At 41.1% G+C, this 17,039-nt stretch overlaps 1 protein-coding gene across 1 annotated transcript in view; it reads left to right on the forward strand.

Annotated features, from left to right (window-relative positions):
• Positions 1–4,956, forward strand: part of LOC116036889 (cell-death-related nuclease 7-like) — a 10,786-nt gene extending 5,830 nt beyond the window's left edge. The window contains exons 3-5 of the mRNA XM_031280524.2: positions 72–168; positions 2,285–2,382; positions 4,437–4,956. Of these exons, the coding sequence (XP_031136384.2) occupies positions 2,291–2,382; positions 4,437–4,659 (315 nt within the window). The 5' untranslated portion in view covers positions 72–168; positions 2,285–2,290 and the 3' untranslated portion in view covers positions 4,660–4,956. The remainder of the gene's footprint in view (positions 1–71; positions 169–2,284; positions 2,383–4,436) is intronic.
• Positions 4,957–17,039: the final 12,083 nt, after the last annotated feature.

Here is a 17,039-nt window from a genome sequence, read left to right on the forward strand (position 1 = left end):
TGTATTTGCCATAACTAATAACTGAACATACTGCCTTAAATTCATATGATTTATTATTTGTTTTCTTCCAGACAGTGTCGCTGTGTCACCAAACTTCAGGAACTTCAGATACATTTCAGTGTACCTCTATCTGGGTTGACCAGGACTTTACCTTTACCTTTAACACAGGTATGTATCACAGGTTGGATGGTTCTGCATCAGTCTGTCTTCATGTTTATTATCAACAGGCCTTTCAAAGGCTTTCCTAGAAAAGAAAAAGCAGTGTTTAAAGTGTGTAAAGTGTTTAAACTGTTCGATAAATGGCCATAATGTGAAATGTTTAATTGTGCTGGACCCTCAACTCATACATACATACACTCATACATTTTCTTCATGCATATATATCTGATGTGTCTCCAGATCTTATCATTGTAAAGTATTTCCAGTTCTAAAGAGTTCTTACCTGTGTTGTTGGTCTGTGATGTTGGGGAGGCAGAGAGAGAAGAGAGAGAAGTATAGTATATACTTAGTATACCCAAGAAAGCTCCAGGATTTCCATATAATCGCTTAAAAAATGCCCAATGACACGTAACAACATACTTTCCATTATAATTGTGATATATTTTGAATTGTCATCTGTATTTTTCTTCTTCACATAGGCTAAATAAAGGAATTTCCACATAAATTGGTGCATAAAAGTGTATCCAAATACAGGAAATGAAATCTTTGACGCCCAAAACTCTGGACACCCAGACCCCCACTATGATATGGCCCCCCCTCCCCCAAATGCTGATTCTGGCCAATATACAGTACAGTATAGGGCTGGATGATTAATCGAAAAATAATCGTAACCGAAATTCAGAGCCTATAACCGACGTAATTTTACCAAGTTGGGTTATTTCGGTCTTTTAATCCTATTAATATTTCCGCGGGCCCGCCCACTGTGTGTTAATGTACTTTCCCCTTAAAACATATTACAGCCGCCGCGTGTGTAGTCACGTGACTCCGCCCCGTCCAGTCTGCGACCATAGGTGCTTTCCGATCGGATAGTACTTGTACTTTTTAGAGGAAAAGTACACTTCTAAGCAGTTCTAAGAACTACTCTCCCCCAAAATCTTTTTTTCCGTTTGCATTCCCACTGGCCAAGTGGCCATAGGGATATCTATATGCACTCTTTCATTAGAAAAAATAACCGTGAACATATTTACAGTATAAGAAAAGAAAAAAAATTTAAAATAATCATTCAATAATCATAATCAAGGTAACTTGTTTGATTAATCGTGATTATGATTTTAGCCAAACTTGTCCAGCCCTAGTACAGTATACCCACTACAATACATTAGACTACACCACTGGTCCAGTGTTGTCGTGTTGTTGGTCGAGCATTTAAAAGGACTTAACCCTTGTGTTTCCTCCCGGGTCAAGTATAAATTATCACCCAATTCTGTGTTACATCTTCTTAGCCAACTTCTTGCCAACCTATTACCACTAGTTTTACACTTGTTTTTTAATATATGGTCAAAAAACCTCATTTATATAAATTATACCTAATTTCTGAGTTAAGAAAAGCTAAAATTATGTATTATTTTGACTAACAGTTGAGATCAACGGGAACATATGTTGTGACGCATGTGACGTTCTCGCGATAACACGCCACTATGTTTATGTCCGCTGTATACAGCGTAGACATACACGTGGATACTTCAAACGCCATTTGGCTTCAGGAAAGTGCCGTGTATGTTTACGCAGTCATGATGCCATGTTGCAATGAGGGTCAAAGGATTGATGCTTGCAGCCCATTTCATTTTCTTTAATTTTACTTTTTATAAACCATGTTAAAAAAGATTATAAAAGAGTAGTTTGCATACTTTAAAATGTGTCTGGAGAGGGGACTTTAAGTTGTAATGCCACTGCCCTAACAATGGTTCCTTCTCTTTGGTGTAGCTCCTGTTGAAGTATGATCTGATAAAGTATGACGTGGTGAAAGATGAACCAGTGAAAGATCAGAATGGAGCTAGGATTGGGGATCAGTGTTGGGTGGAGGAATGTTTTGCTGTGTGTGCATGAGAGAGAAAGAGAGAATGTTAGTATTTTTTATTAAGACTTTAACTTATGCGATAAGTGTGCTTGAGTATTGTAGATCTGTATTATTTTTCAAATGCAGTCACACACTTGCTGGTTAAAAACAAAAACAAAAGTAACTGGTAGAAAAAGTTAAGTTAATGTCCATCCCTGAAACAGGATGATGTGAACTTCCAGCCCAGTGAATGTGTGGTGTAACTGTTGCTGTAATTGTGTGTTTTAGGGAGTTATGTGGAGGATTTTCCTGACGGTCAGTCTGCTCTGCTGGAGCGCTGACGGACAAGTGACCTGCAGAAATGAAAAGGATGAACCAGTGGACTGGTGAGACAACACTCAAAAACTACAAATATTGACGATATTTTTCACTTTTCTGGACCTTCAGAACGCGGTGCGGTTCTTTCTCAACTAGGGCTGAAACGATTCTTCGAGTAACTCGAATAATTTGATTACTAAAAATCCTCAATGCAAAATTCTTCGTTTAATTAATGTAACTAACGTACGGCTCACTGTGTTTCTGCACGGATGATTATTACTAGCGCACAACGGGCTGACGCTGAACACAAGACTGACATGGACTTACATTACATTACATGTTTATTTTATTTTCCACGGAACAAACCCGAGACAAGGTAGGCTAACTAACATCTGCTGCTCTTGTCTAGCCTACTAGCCTACAGCATGCTACTCTGCATATAGCAATGTTTTACCAACAAGCTAAAACGAAAGCTTCCAGTTTGTAATCTAACTGTTTATTAGTTTGCTACTAATCTTGAAATTTTTACACATTTTTGTAAACTGGAGACAGACAAACCAGCCCCTCCCCCCTGGAGCATGGCTACTTAATATGCACGAGAATGACGTCACCGGACCATGCTGGTGATATCTGCACTCTTTATTCTTTCTCCTCACTCAGTATTAGTCTTCTTAAAATGTGTCCCCCTGAACGGTGTAGTTGAATAGCCCTGCTGTAAGCTTTGTACAGTCATATTTACCTGGGTTTAGTGAACAGCTCTTTTGCATATCCAGTGCAAAGAGACAGAGGCAAGAAGGGGGAGGGGGCGAAAAAGATTTACATATGGGCCACCAAAAATGTATTTTTGCCAACAGAATAAGGGGCTTGGTGGCCCATGCTGCCCGTGCTTAAAAATATTAGCATATATCCCTGTTATTGTATGCAATGTAGGCAATAAAAAAGGTTGCTTTTTCAAAAAAAGGGAACCTCTCTTTTGTATATTTGCTATTGCTGTTCACTATAAAGCAAAAGTATTTCTTATCCGATTACTCAATTAATTGATGAAATAATCGGTAGAATACTCGATTTCTTAAATAATCGATAGCTGCAGCACTATTCTCAACGCTCCCCTGCTGATGGCAGACTGCACCCTTGTGCCTTTTTCTCTCGCTGGCTGACACCTGCGGAGAGGGATTATCATGTCGGCAACAGGGAACGTCCAGCTGTGGTACTTCAGGAGTGGAGGCACTGGCTGGAGGGCTCCTCTCATCCAAAATCACACAAAAACCTCTCTTATCTGCAGTCAGCCCGGAGACTGAACTCACGCCAGGCTCTGTCTCTGCATTTCAGGACCAATATACTAGACTTAAACCTAACAAACAGTTCAAACCCCAAATAAATTGAATTAAACATCATGTAAGAGAAAGACAATCTTCACATTACAAAAGCTGACAGGTCCAGTTTGGCCAACAGCTGCAGAGATGAATGGATTAGTTGTCAACTATTAAATTAATCTCCAACTATTCTGATAATCCGTTAACCAGTTTGAGTCATTTTTGACGATAAAACAGATAAACTTGTGTGATGTCAGCTTGTTAAATGTGAACATGTTGTAGTTTCTTCTCTCCTCTGAGACAGGAAACTGAAAATTTTTGAGTTGTGGACAAAACAAGACATTTGAGGACGTTATCTTGGTCTTTTTGGGAAACACTGATCCACATTTTAGAGACAGAACAACTCATCCATTCATCCTGACAGTAATCCACAGATTAATCCACCATGAAAACAATGAGTATTTGCAGTGAAAGCCAAGCCAAATTAATGTTAAATCAATGTGAGCATCAAAACTAACTAAATGACTTCTCTCAGGTCTAATGGTTGTAGTTGGACTTCTGTAGAAAGTTTTGTCTTCAATCTTTTTGAGTGTTATTTATGTATTATCTGCTCTAGAATTTCCAACATTTTAGACACACATATGGTGATAATAACGGTCCAAAATGATGGGAAATTGCATATTTTTTAATTAATTGAAAAACATTTCCTTGAGGAGTGACCCCTAGAGAGAGACTAGATTCATTGTTTACTGCTCATGAGTCTCTGTCCTCTCTGCACATTAATGTTTCTCTTATCTCCTCATCATCAGGTACATCATCTACAAGGTACCCAAACTGAATAACATCGGAACTACGGGTGTGGAATATCTTTACATTGATTCAGCTGGGAAGAACGAGACCTCTACAGATCACAATAAGCCCATCAACCATCCTAATGGTGTCCTGGCAAACACCCTGCGGCCCATATTTACCACATCAATGGTGAGAATCATGTTTAAACTGCAGTTCTGTTTTTATTGTGATAAAACTTGAAACCATGACACAAACTGATGGATAGATATTATGGTCTGTATAATTATAAAGCATCAACTAGTATTCCTCAAATATCTCAATGTGCTCTGTTGAAACTGTTCAACACACACCAGGTGAGTAAATATGTAATTGAATAATGAATCTGCAGCTGTACATTTGGTACCTTGCAGGCATGGATTGGCCATCGGGAATAATGGGAGATTTCCCGGTGGACCGGTCTATTTGTGTGGCTGCACTCCGGTCGAAAACTTCTTTTTTGATCATTCACCATAAAGAGAAGAGAGATCGACCACTTGTTTGTCTTTCATACGAGCACTGGCCATTCATATCCTTGGTCGTTGACTGACCGGCCCACAGAGAGGAGAGAGATCACATGATTGAACACTGGCCAATCACATCTCACTATGGCCCACTTCCATCCTACCATTGAGAGAGAGCGCATTTAAGTCCCGCCCCCACTGGCGGCAAAAATAACACCACAAAGTGCCGGTGGCTATCTAAAAATCACGCAATTTAAGCCTGTCAAACGATGATTGTAGCACCCTCTGTCTACCAGAGAGGACAAGTTAGCTGTTAGTAAGCTAAGGCACTTGCAAACATAGTACTATAACTTTCTGATTTATCCACATTGCACTAACATAAGCTGCTTACTGTGTACAAAATGCAGCTTTAGTTTAACTTACAGACTTTTTACTTGTTTACTATGCAAGACATCTTGATGACACTAAACCTGTTTGTCTTTGTCTGTGTGTCTTTAAATTAACCCATGAGTCGCGAGTCTCTAGTATCATTAACCCGGATCAGTTGAGTCCTACTACAATTCAATCTAAAATGATAACAGAGCCACACACAAACCTCTTGCAACATTAGCTACTACTAGTCCTAGCCATCTTAGCTGCCAAAAGCTTTATAAGGTACAGTTTCATAGGCAACAACAACTCCACAAGTCAACTCAAGCGACTGAGTGAGCAGAGAGACAGTCTGAGATAACAGGTTATAGGAACTTCCCGACCCGCAGACTCAGAGCCGGAAACATTGCAAGCTCGCAGACCATGGGACTCATTAAACGTACGGTATACTAGACGCATCTAAGGTGGCGCGCAACATCGTGACATCAAAATGACGTAATATAGTGCCGGCGTGCCCGGATTTATAGCGCATGATTTTTTCAGCGGCGTGCAACAAAGCGGAAACAGGAAGCATGAACAAGCTCCTGGGCAACGTGATGCCAGGACTCTCAGAGTGACTTCAAGTCTCTCTTGTAAACTTACTGGGTTAAGATGAGTTCTTTTATGGTGAATGAAAGGCTTGATCCGATCAAGTGTTGACGTCAGTGCTGCAGCCAGTTCTGCCGTTGTTTACCTTTTTCTTCTTCTTCTAGTCCGTAGAAAGAGCAACGTCTGTAGTCTTTCCTCATTAGCGCCACCTCTGATCAGGAGAAGACTGCAACTAGTGTCGCGACCACCAGCGCGGGAATAAATAGTTACAGCAATCCCATCACGTCACATTTCCAAGCGCTAGCTGGGCTGCGTCTAGTAAATTAGAGCCCTTACCCAGATAGCAGACACATTTGGGCCAAATTTGTGCCACTTTTGGCACTTAAGGCTCAGTTACGGCAATGGCAAATGTTGAGTGGGCCAGATGTGGCCCACTTGTAATCAGCCGCGCCTGACTTGGGTTACGGCAACTGTCATGTGGGCCAGATGTGGCCCAAATGGAATGAGCCAGGCCCAACTTGAGTTATGGTGAGTGTCGTGTGGGCCAGACCTGGCCCAAATTAATGAGCCAAGCCCGACCTGGGTTAGGGCAACTGTCATGTGGGCCAGATGTGGCCCAAAAGTAAGGAGCCAGGCCCTACATGAGTTACGGTGAGTGTCGTGTGGGCCAGACCTGGTCCAAATTAATGAGCCAAGCCTGAATTAGGTTATGGTGAGTGTCGTGTGGGCCAGACCTGGCCCAAATGTAAGGAGCCGGCCCGACCTGGTTTACGGTGAGTGTTGTGTGGGCCAGACCTGGCCCAAATGTAATGAGCCAAGCCCGACCTGGGTTAGGGCAACTGTCATGTGGGCCAGATGTGGCCCACATGTAAGGAGCCGGCCCCGACCTGGGTTACGGTGAGTGTCGTGTGGGCCAGACCTGGCCCAAATTAATGAGCCAAGCCCGACCTGGGTTAGGGCAACTGTCATGTGGGCCAGATGTGGCCCAAATGTAAGGAGCCGGCCCCGACCTGGTTTACGGTGAGTCTCATGTGGGCCAGATGTGGCCCAAATGTAAGGAGCCGGCCCCGACCTGGTTTACGGTGAGTGTCGTGTGGGCCAGATGTGCCCCAAATGAAATGAGCCAAGCCTGACTTGGGTTACAGTGAGTGTCGTGGGCCAGATGTGGCCCAAATTAAATGAGCCAAGCCTGACTTAGGTTATGGTGAGTGTCGTGTGGGCCAGACCTGGCCCAAATGTAATGAGCCAAGCCCGACCTGGGTTAGGGCAACTGTCATGTGGGCCAGATGTGGCCCAAATGTAAGGAGCCGGCCCCGACCTGGGTTACGGTGAGTGTCGTGTGGGCCAGACCTGGCCCAAATGTAAGGAGCCAGGCCCTACATGAGTTACGGTGAGTGTCGTGTGGGCCAGACCTGGCCCAAATGTAAGGAGCCGGCCCCGACCTGGGTTACGGTGAGTGTCGTGTGGGCCAGATGTGGCCCAAATTAAATGAGCCAAGCCTGACTTAGGTTATGGTGAGTGTCGTGTGGGCCAGACCTGGCCCAAATGTAAGAAGCCGGGCCCAACCTAGGTTGCGCCGACTGTCAGGTGGTGGTCCCAATGTAAAGAGCCAGGGTTACAACAAGGGCTGTGTGAGCCAGACCACATTTTATGGATGAAGTATGCTGGCCTGTCTTGTAGAGCAGATAGCCTTAATATGATACACTGGGCAAGAGTTATGTGGAAGTATATAGTGATGTTATGAGGCAAATAAATCTAGACTATTTATTTGATATTTGATTATTTTGAATGTCACTCCCCCATGACACCGCACTGCATTGCATTATGTTATCCCTGATAGGTCATGTCTCAGCAATATTTGGGGACAACTCAATTACAGTGGTGTGCGCAAAAGTATCTCAGACCACAAAATGCATAAAATGCTGAAGATTGACTACAACAGCAGAATATTCGTATGCCACTGGATAGACACATTTTTAAATTATTGACTTTTACTGTAATACATCTCAGCATTTTGAGTTTAAAAAATATATTCCGCTCCCATTTTAAATGCAATGATGTTTACACCAATATCACATTTATGACGTGGATAACATAACAAAATAAAATACCAACTAAATATTATAAATAATATTATGAAAATGTCTCTCTCCCTGTAATGGCACTGTTGTGACTCAACAATAATCCTTATTCTGAATAAATCTGAGTTCTGACATCACTTCCTGTACTGTACATTTAACTGCACAACTGTACATACACATACACTTGGTAAATATGCTGTCCCTTTAAAATGTTGGAAAATGTCTCATTTATCTCATAATTTCATGCAAGGCTATTAGCTAGCATTTCTGAAGTGGATAAAACTGGTATGACTTTTTTTATAAGAAGGGAAATGTAAAAAACAAAAACAAAATTGTGTAAACTGATTTCATTTATTATTATTCTAAAAGCTGCCCACCACAATCACACAGTCATATCTATTGGCTATTGAACATCTCCACTAAGGCATGTGTGGGCTAAGTGCCTTTCTCAAGGGCACTTCAGCAGTGGTAATGAAAAAGAAGGGCGTGCTGCTCTTTCACTTGACTGCCCACATTTATCCTGTCACTCCAGGGATCAAACCAGCAACCTGTTGGTCAAGCAAAATAAAAATGACAGTAATCAACCCACATTGTTCCTCAATACAAGAAGAAATGAAGCAGGAAGGCATATATAGGACATTGAGGGAAAACCCTACACACTTAAAAATGCTGGGTTAATTTGGTTACTCATATGCTGGGTTAAGCCTGAAATGTATAAATTTACCCATAATTGGGTTACAAAATGGTTAAACATATTATAACCCATTGCATTGGGTTGATGACGTTGAACGAAATCCAGGCTTCAGTTTTTCAACACTGCTGATCCGCCTTATTTTGGATGACATTGTTTTAACACGCACGCACGCACGCACGCACACACGCATATATATACACACACACACACACACACACACACACACACGAGTCATGACATGGTATGGGAAGAATAAAAAACGTGACATAAAAGACGTATAAAAAACGTTTGTTTCGTAGATTAGATCAGATGGTTTAGCTTAGTTTAAAAACAGTCTAACGATATTACAATAATAACTTTATGTTTTAGCTTCGTTTTATTCAAGTAACGTTATTAAATATAAATCCTATCACGATTTGCGTTACAAATAAATACCAGCAAAGAACTACGGCGGGCGAAGACAGAAACACATTGAAGAGATCGCTCTATCTGGCACCCCGCCCGCTGGATCTTCACACAGGGAAAAACAAGCGCACCTCTTCAACTGACGTAACCCCCAGTCACCCCACATCGTCGTCTCTCGCTCTCGATGAGTCGGAACAGCAGCAACTAATTTTCTTAAAAACCACATCTGGTTCCCGGAGCAGGGAGGCGAGGTAAGCATTCTCATTTTACCGGTAGTTTGTTGCTGAAAATGTGTTTTGTTAAACAGTGCTTCTAGAATAAACTCTAATATTACATTAGCTAACGTAACTTAGCTAGTTAGCTGCTAGCTGTAAAAAAAATTGCCACCCATTTTTAGACTTTAGACTAATTTACCATTGGCAATGTCCGAATGTTACCAACGGTCGGTGGATTACCTATCGTTAGTAACGTTTTATTCATAAACCGCTCCTTAAACCGAGCTAAATCAACGTTAGCTACGTTTAAGCGTGCTAACATTTGTCATGGCACTAACCTAGCTAGCTAGCTAGCAAGCCAATGTAGCATACAATGACTCACATAAGCTAGCCAGCTGCTAGCTAGCTAGCTTATGAAGTGTGACATTTAACTTAATTAACGTTATTTCAAAGGAGTCGTTAATGGAGACATTTCAAGGCTGTATCGTTGTTATCTTCTATGTCTGTTTGCACATTCAAAGTTACGTTGTCTATCGGTTTTCTTTTTTATTAAGATATATCTGAGTCATTGTATGCTACATTGGCTTGGTAGCTAGCTCGGTTTAAGGAGCGGTTTATGAATAAAACGTTACTAATGTTAGCTAATCCACCGACCGTTAGTAACGTACGGACATTGCCAACGGTAAATTAGTTTTGGATATTTTAATTTAGAAGTGTTAAAATGCGCGGCAAATTTTTTTTTACCGGTAACCGTCCTCAGCCTACGTTACGAATGACCGTGACTGTGTTAAAAGACGAACGCCGCCATCTTGCTTGCTGAATTGTGAACATGCAGAAAAAAGAGCGAAATTTGTATTCAGTGATTATGTAGCCTACTTTGAATGCTCAGGCTTGCATGTGTTTTAGCTGTTTGTGTAACGTTACTAAATGTTATGTATTAAGTACTTTATGTAGTTCCTTTAAATACAAAATACAAATTGTAATGCTGACAAAGACAGGCGAACACATCGCCGGTTCCCGCCAATAGGTTCATTTTAGTTAGTGAACAACCTGGCAAAGAAGTCTTGCGTCAGTCTAATCAATTGGGACCAACGTGTTAAATTTGACCTGCATGAGCTATTGTCACGGAGTACTTTACCTCCATGCAGCTGAATTCCACTATGCAATATAGAAATTGGCTGATTCTAACCTGTGCTGGCAGTGAATTGTGTGTGTGTGTGTGTGTGTGTGTGTGTGTGTGTGTGTGTGCGCGCGCGTGTGTGTGTGTTGCCTGCCAAAATAACTATTCTTGATTATTCATTATGTTATTAGCTGTCAAATGTTGTTGGCGTAATGAGAATGACCGCTTGCTTGCTTGACATTTCTGAATGCTTATTGAAAGTGATATATGGCAGCTTTGTAATGTTTTTTATTATTATTGTTTTCCTGTAGATGGATGATCATGTTCAAAATAAACTGGTAGAATGGGACCTGGGTGATTTACTCTCTACATTTGAAGGTAGGCACATTTTATAAAAGCTTATAAGTTTTTAGTAAAAGACATATATGTACTATGAATAAGAATGGCAAAATACAACTTTTTCATGTCCAATACTGATATTGTAAATGTGGGTATCTGCCGGTAATATTTTCTGATACCACTGCCCCAAAATGCAACAATATATCCTGTAGGTTTGGTTTTGATGCAGCACTTAACAATCCTGCTGTAAATCAACAAATAGTCTGAAAATAGCCTAGGCCTGCTGTTACAAATAAATGTCTTTATGATCACTGATATTTTAGTATAATACTGGTCCGATCAACGAAACATGTCATCTATACGGCTTAGTATTTGACCAGTTTCCATGCAGAAAAAAAGAACCTGAGTTAAATTTTCTCTGGACTTCACACATTTTAATCAATGATCAGGTGCTGCAAATGTAATTAAGTTAGATTGAGTTCAATGAAGTTTCACTGATGTCACAAAGAGCTTATTAGTTCTTATTCAGTATCTCAAAGTATAAATCACATGAGAAGACATAGACCCAAAATTTGCACAAGGACCAACTCATCAATATTTTGAATGGAATTTCTACAGCAAGCGGTTCTAGTCAAATTAGGGCCTGGAAGAAGAATAATGATAAAAAGAAGAAACAAGAAAAGAACAATATATGCATTGCTCTGCATGCACTATACTACATTTCTGGAATGCCATGACATTTAAGAGGGTCTATACCAGGCACGGAAATCAAGGAATTTGAGCATTTTGTAGTAAAGTCAGAGCAAGGTCAGGGAATCTTTTTTGCATTTTGAAATGTAGTCGCCAGAATGTGATACAGAGTTGTAGAATTTTACATTTGACTTTTATGCTTGCAATATTGCAGACAGGCACATCGCTTTGCTTCTGCTACCTGTGTGACCCCGGCACCTACAAAATCCGGAGAAAGACGGTCCGCCCCAGCTACGCCGAATCTACAAAGCTTTCATAGGTGAGCAGCCTGTGAGTTAATACAAATGTAACAAATAAAACAAGCGTCAGCAAGTATTGTAACAGATTGTCTGAAGATTTGCAGACCTCAATACATTTTCCTTTTATTTCCCGCTTAAAATTGGTTGTGATGTGACTGAACCCGAACATCATTTCTAAATATCTGCCCGAACCCGGCCTGGCCCATTGGGTCCAGTCGGGCTCAGTTGGGGTATCCATCCTCTACTACCTACCTCTCTCAGACCTATCACACACATGTGTCAGACCAAACCACTGCACAACAATGATCTGTTTCAGTTTATTGTTATCATTATTAAAACGAAATGTTGTTAGAGCAAACACAGAAAGACATAGTTTTCCAGTTGTTAACCCATTACTTAATACATAATTTAAATCCACATAGATTATATATAATTTTGGCCTTCATTTATCACTCAAGCTTATGCCTGTCACGAGGGTTAATATCTGAAGTAAAGGTGTCTTTATAAAGTTTTTTTTCTCTCTACACGTTGGAACAAACATCGCTGAATACCTTACGAAAAGGACAAGCACAGAGGTCCCACATGTGCTTCTTCTTGGGGACAGGCATCTGTTATCGCAAGCCTTTGTTATAGTGCATGGACATGCCCTGGAGCACCCATCTCTTCTTGGGGCAGTAGATGCCTGCTTTAAGGCTTTTTATGTTTTTGATGTACAGTATCCTAGACCTTGTGCACAACTGTGGGAGTTTTTGCAGACGATATATGGTATCCCTGGACATGTTAGATCATCGGTACAGATGATGCGAGCAGTTAGCGGCACAGTGAACTGCAAACTGCTCATAACGTTATGCACACACACTAGAGTCTGGATCGGGCCGAATTTTTCTGTGCGAGCCCGGCCCGCGTCCGACAGGCATTAAGAAGTTTGTGTCTGAGCCCGACACAGTTAAAATCAAATTTTTTTTTCTATACTAATGACACATGTACGTTAGTTTGTGTGGAAAGCTTTTATGAAGCAGCTGTAGGAAGGCATTCAGAAATGTCAACAGATGAGGTCATCAGCTCACACGGAGCAACAAGCTCACGTTAATCAGCTGTTTAATTTTAAATGTTCAATGTGTTAACTTTTCCTGATTGCTTAGTTTCCGACCGTGATCAGAAAGCTATATGCTGGCTGTAGCAATCTTTTCTCTTCTACTGTTTTAAGGCAAAGAACAACCTGTCTGCCGAGCAGCAGAAGATGGTGGCCACCTTTGTGCCACAGCTGACTGCTTCTACGCCCTCAGCCTGAACGTGGCCCAGTCAAAGAGGATGAGGGATTTCCGCCAGGCCCTCACCCCCACTGTACCATCACCAGAGTCACCAGAAGCCTCCACCACCAGGAAGAGGTCCCACAATCCTGATTCCTCCTCCAGTTCCGAGGACGAAACCCCTGTCCCCTACCAGGAGTCAGGGATCTCGGGACTGGAGGAGGAGAGGGAGTTTATAGCGAGGCTACAAATGTAAGTAAAACTCCTAAGATATGTACTTTAAAGACTCAGTCCATTTTATGTCTGTTACATCAGACCTCACTCTGTGTTTTGTGTTTGTTTTCCTCAACAGACACCAGAGAAGGCCCTCAGGACGAGCCAGTACGGCAGGCTGGTGGCGCTGACTGCGCTCGAGGCTCAACTCAACCTGTCTAAAAAGATTTCGGAGAGGGCGAGAAGGGCAGCGTATCGAGCAGTCATCGGACTCTAACATCTCTTGATCTGTGCAGGACTTCAGTGTGAGCGGACTATTTAGAGACGATGTGACCGGCAGGTAATGTTAACGGCTATCTGCTACTGTAGCAGAGCTGCAAGTAAACGCTGAACTGAGCTGTGTGTTTTCAGTGTTAAACATTGCTGCAGGTTTTCATGCATGACTGTTATTGGTGATTTACAGAGGTGGAAGACTTACTCAGATCATGTATTGCAGTAAAAGTAGAAAAAAACTGTGTAGAGTTACAAGTTACTTGTCAGTTACAAGTCCTGCATTCAACATCTCCCTTAAGTTAAAGTACAAAAGTATTATCAAAATATACTTAAAGTACCAAAAGTAAAAGTAAAATTATGCAGTGTAATATATCTTATTTAATTCGATTATATTATTATTCAGTAAATTGTATTAAATGACTGATAATTTAAATAAAATGTTTTATTTAATTCAAGTAGCCTACTTGTACATCATTATTTTCTAGGGTTGAAAAATGTATACAGATTTTACATTTTCCCCTCATACTTCTGTCGGAATGGGTACGAAGTTGGCATTGAATTTAATTTGAAATGGTATTAAAAAGGTCTTAAAAAGCCTTGAATTTAAGTTGAAGGATCCTGGGGGTACACACACACACACACACACACACACACACACACACACAAACACGTAAATAGTTGTTTTATTGTGTTTTATAGATTGGTTAAGATTCATTTTATACTATTGTGTGTTTTCAAATGTTCAATATTGGTATGTGTTCCTTTTTTCTTAAAATGACAAAACTATAATACTGAACACACTTAACCTAAACATGAAGCTAGGAATACCAAATTGGTCAGGTATTGTCAACATAGGCCCACTTTTGAGTTTGAAAAGGTTCAAGGCAATTTGTAGCTTGAAACAATCTCCAAGTTCCAGAGTTAAAAAGACAGAAACAGCCAGAGAACTTGAGACAGAAACCAGCCAGGACCAGTCTTAACTGTTAAATGTGCAAATAAAAAGCATTACAAAATTCAGTCCAAGCTGCCTAAAAACTTTATTTTCAAGCTAACTTTTACCATACACCCGTCTGACTTTCCTTACTGCAGTAACTGAGTATGCACTAGAGGTTCTCTGGGTGCAGGGTTAGGGCTAGCAAGCATCTACCATGGCATTTCTGAGGCAATTGAGGTATTTAGGGAACATTTGTAAATTTGTAATTCTAAACTGTTTGAGTCTGCGAATGCACATCAGTCAGCTGCCGCACCCTGATAGCTGCTGGTTCACTGTGTTTCTATAGGTTTGGGAGCAAGAAACTGCATGTAACTAGTCACTGAGGAAAAATGTAATTAATTTAGTATTACAATGGGGTTACATCTGAAAAATCTTTTCAATTAAAAGCTTATATGTAGCTTTATGTAGATATTGCATTTTATAAGTCTGACTATGTTGGTACTACTGTGAGGTTTAAACTGCCTGGTTTAAATTCACTTATTCAGCTGTATAGCCCAGTATAAACATGTTTAGAATACTAATCAAAAAGTAATCAGATGTAATAAATTTCACTACTTGATAAAGTAATTAAAATGGTTTACTTTTTAAACTGGGTAACTAGTTATCTGTAGTCTGTACATTTCAAACTAAACCAAACGTGGGCCATAAGAGAACTGCATATTTGGGCCACATTAGGGGGACCTGTGGCTGAGTTTCGGGAGCCACACTCACCTGAGGTCAGCGCCGTCATTCAAGGCCAAATGTGGGCCATAAGAGAACTGCATATGTGGGCCACATTTGGGCCACATTAGGGGACCTGTGGCTGAGTTTCGGGAGCCACACTCACCTGAGGTCAGCGCCGTCATTCAAGCCAAATGGGCCATAAGAGAACTGCATATGTGGGCCACATTTGGGCCACATTAGGGGACCTGTGGCTGAGTTTCGGGAGCCACACTCACCTGAGGTCAGCGCCGTCATTCAAGGCCAAATGTGGGCCATAAGAGAACTGCATATGTGGGCCACATTTGGGCCACATTAGGGGGACCTGTGGCTGAGTTTCGGGAGCCACACTCCCTGAGGTCAGCGCCGTCATTCAAGGCCAAATGTGGGCCATAGAGAACTGCATATGTGGGCCACATTTGGGCCACATTAGGGGGACCTGTGGCTGAGTTTCGGGAGCCACACTCACCTGAGGTCAGCGCCGTCATTCAAGCCAAATGTGGGCCATAAGAGAACTGCATATGTGGGCCACATTTGGGCCACATTAGGGGACCTGTGGCTGAGTTTCGGGAGCCACACTCCTGAGTCAGCGCCGTCATTCAAGGCCAAATGTGGGCCATAAGAGAACTGCATATGTGGGCCACATTAGGGGGACCTGTGGCTGAGTTTCGGGAGCCACACTCACCTGAGGTCAGCGCCGTCATTCAAGGCCAAATGTCGGCCATAAGAGAACTGCATATGTGGGCCACATTTGGGCCAAAGATAAATTGCTATCTGGGCTCTCTCTTACAACAGAAGTAGTGTTCTACTTCAAAAGCAACACCTCTAGTTTGGAGTCCTAAAATCTAAAAATCACACTGACCTTTCATCTCCATTGACCTGATATGTTGCTTGAATCTTTAGTACACAGATAAGCGTGAACAAAACTTAAAAGAAAAGCATTCTGAAGTTGTCTCACAAACAAGTTCTACCTGCTATAAGCACACCTCATAGCAGTGACGAACAACGGGAACATTGTAAAGCAATAGCATTCAAAGTGATCACAATGTGAGATTGCCTGACAACTAAGCCTGTTGGATGAGTATGACTTGATTTCCATTGGTAAAAAATGACAAAACAACAAGTAGGTATTGTTCTGAGGAAGCTGTAACCATTCCTCACTACTGAAAATAGTTCACTTTGCTGGACACATGTTCTGATGGTTGCTGATAGTAGTGAGCAGAAAGAGATGCATTCTTTTTTTTACTTTATTTACCAAGGGGAGTTTTTGTTGAGAAAGAAATGCTCCCTTTTCCAATACCATGCATACACTCACATGGGTATCATTCACTCCTGTAAGATGCCTATTGCAAGCACAGTCTGATCTGTTGGCAACTGAGCAGCTCTACTGGAGCAGATTATTGTTAATATAAGATGACAATATATGATAATATAAAATGTAATATAAAAATAATAAACAATAAACAGAACAGTAAATCCAGGGTTGTTACAGTGCAATTAGGGACATGAATAAATAGCCACAAATTACATTTAGTAAAAGGCATTGGCAAACAGAAGCTTTAGGCAAAAATAAAACTAACTGACTTACATACTTAAAACTGATCTTTTTTTTTTTTTTACCTTGGTAACACTGAGCAAACCTGTCTGAACAGTTCATATTATAGCAACAGATCATAAATGTAATTTGTTCTTAAGCCATTTAATGTGAATCAATAAATCAAATATGTGACACGCAAGGAGCCAGTGCAGGGATCTGAGAACAGGAGTGAAGTTTTACACTTTTCAATCTTAGTGAGAACATTTTCAGTACATCTTTCTAAGACATACATTCTTAAATAGGCCAATTTTGCAGTAGTTTTGATGTGGATATTAGAATGTATGACTACACTTA

The sequence above is a fragment of the Sander lucioperca genome, chromosome 17 (assembly GCF_008315115.2).
Source record: "Sander lucioperca isolate FBNREF2018 chromosome 17, SLUC_FBN_1.2, whole genome shotgun sequence".
NCBI lineage: Eukaryota > Metazoa > Chordata > Actinopteri > Perciformes > Percidae > Sander > Sander lucioperca.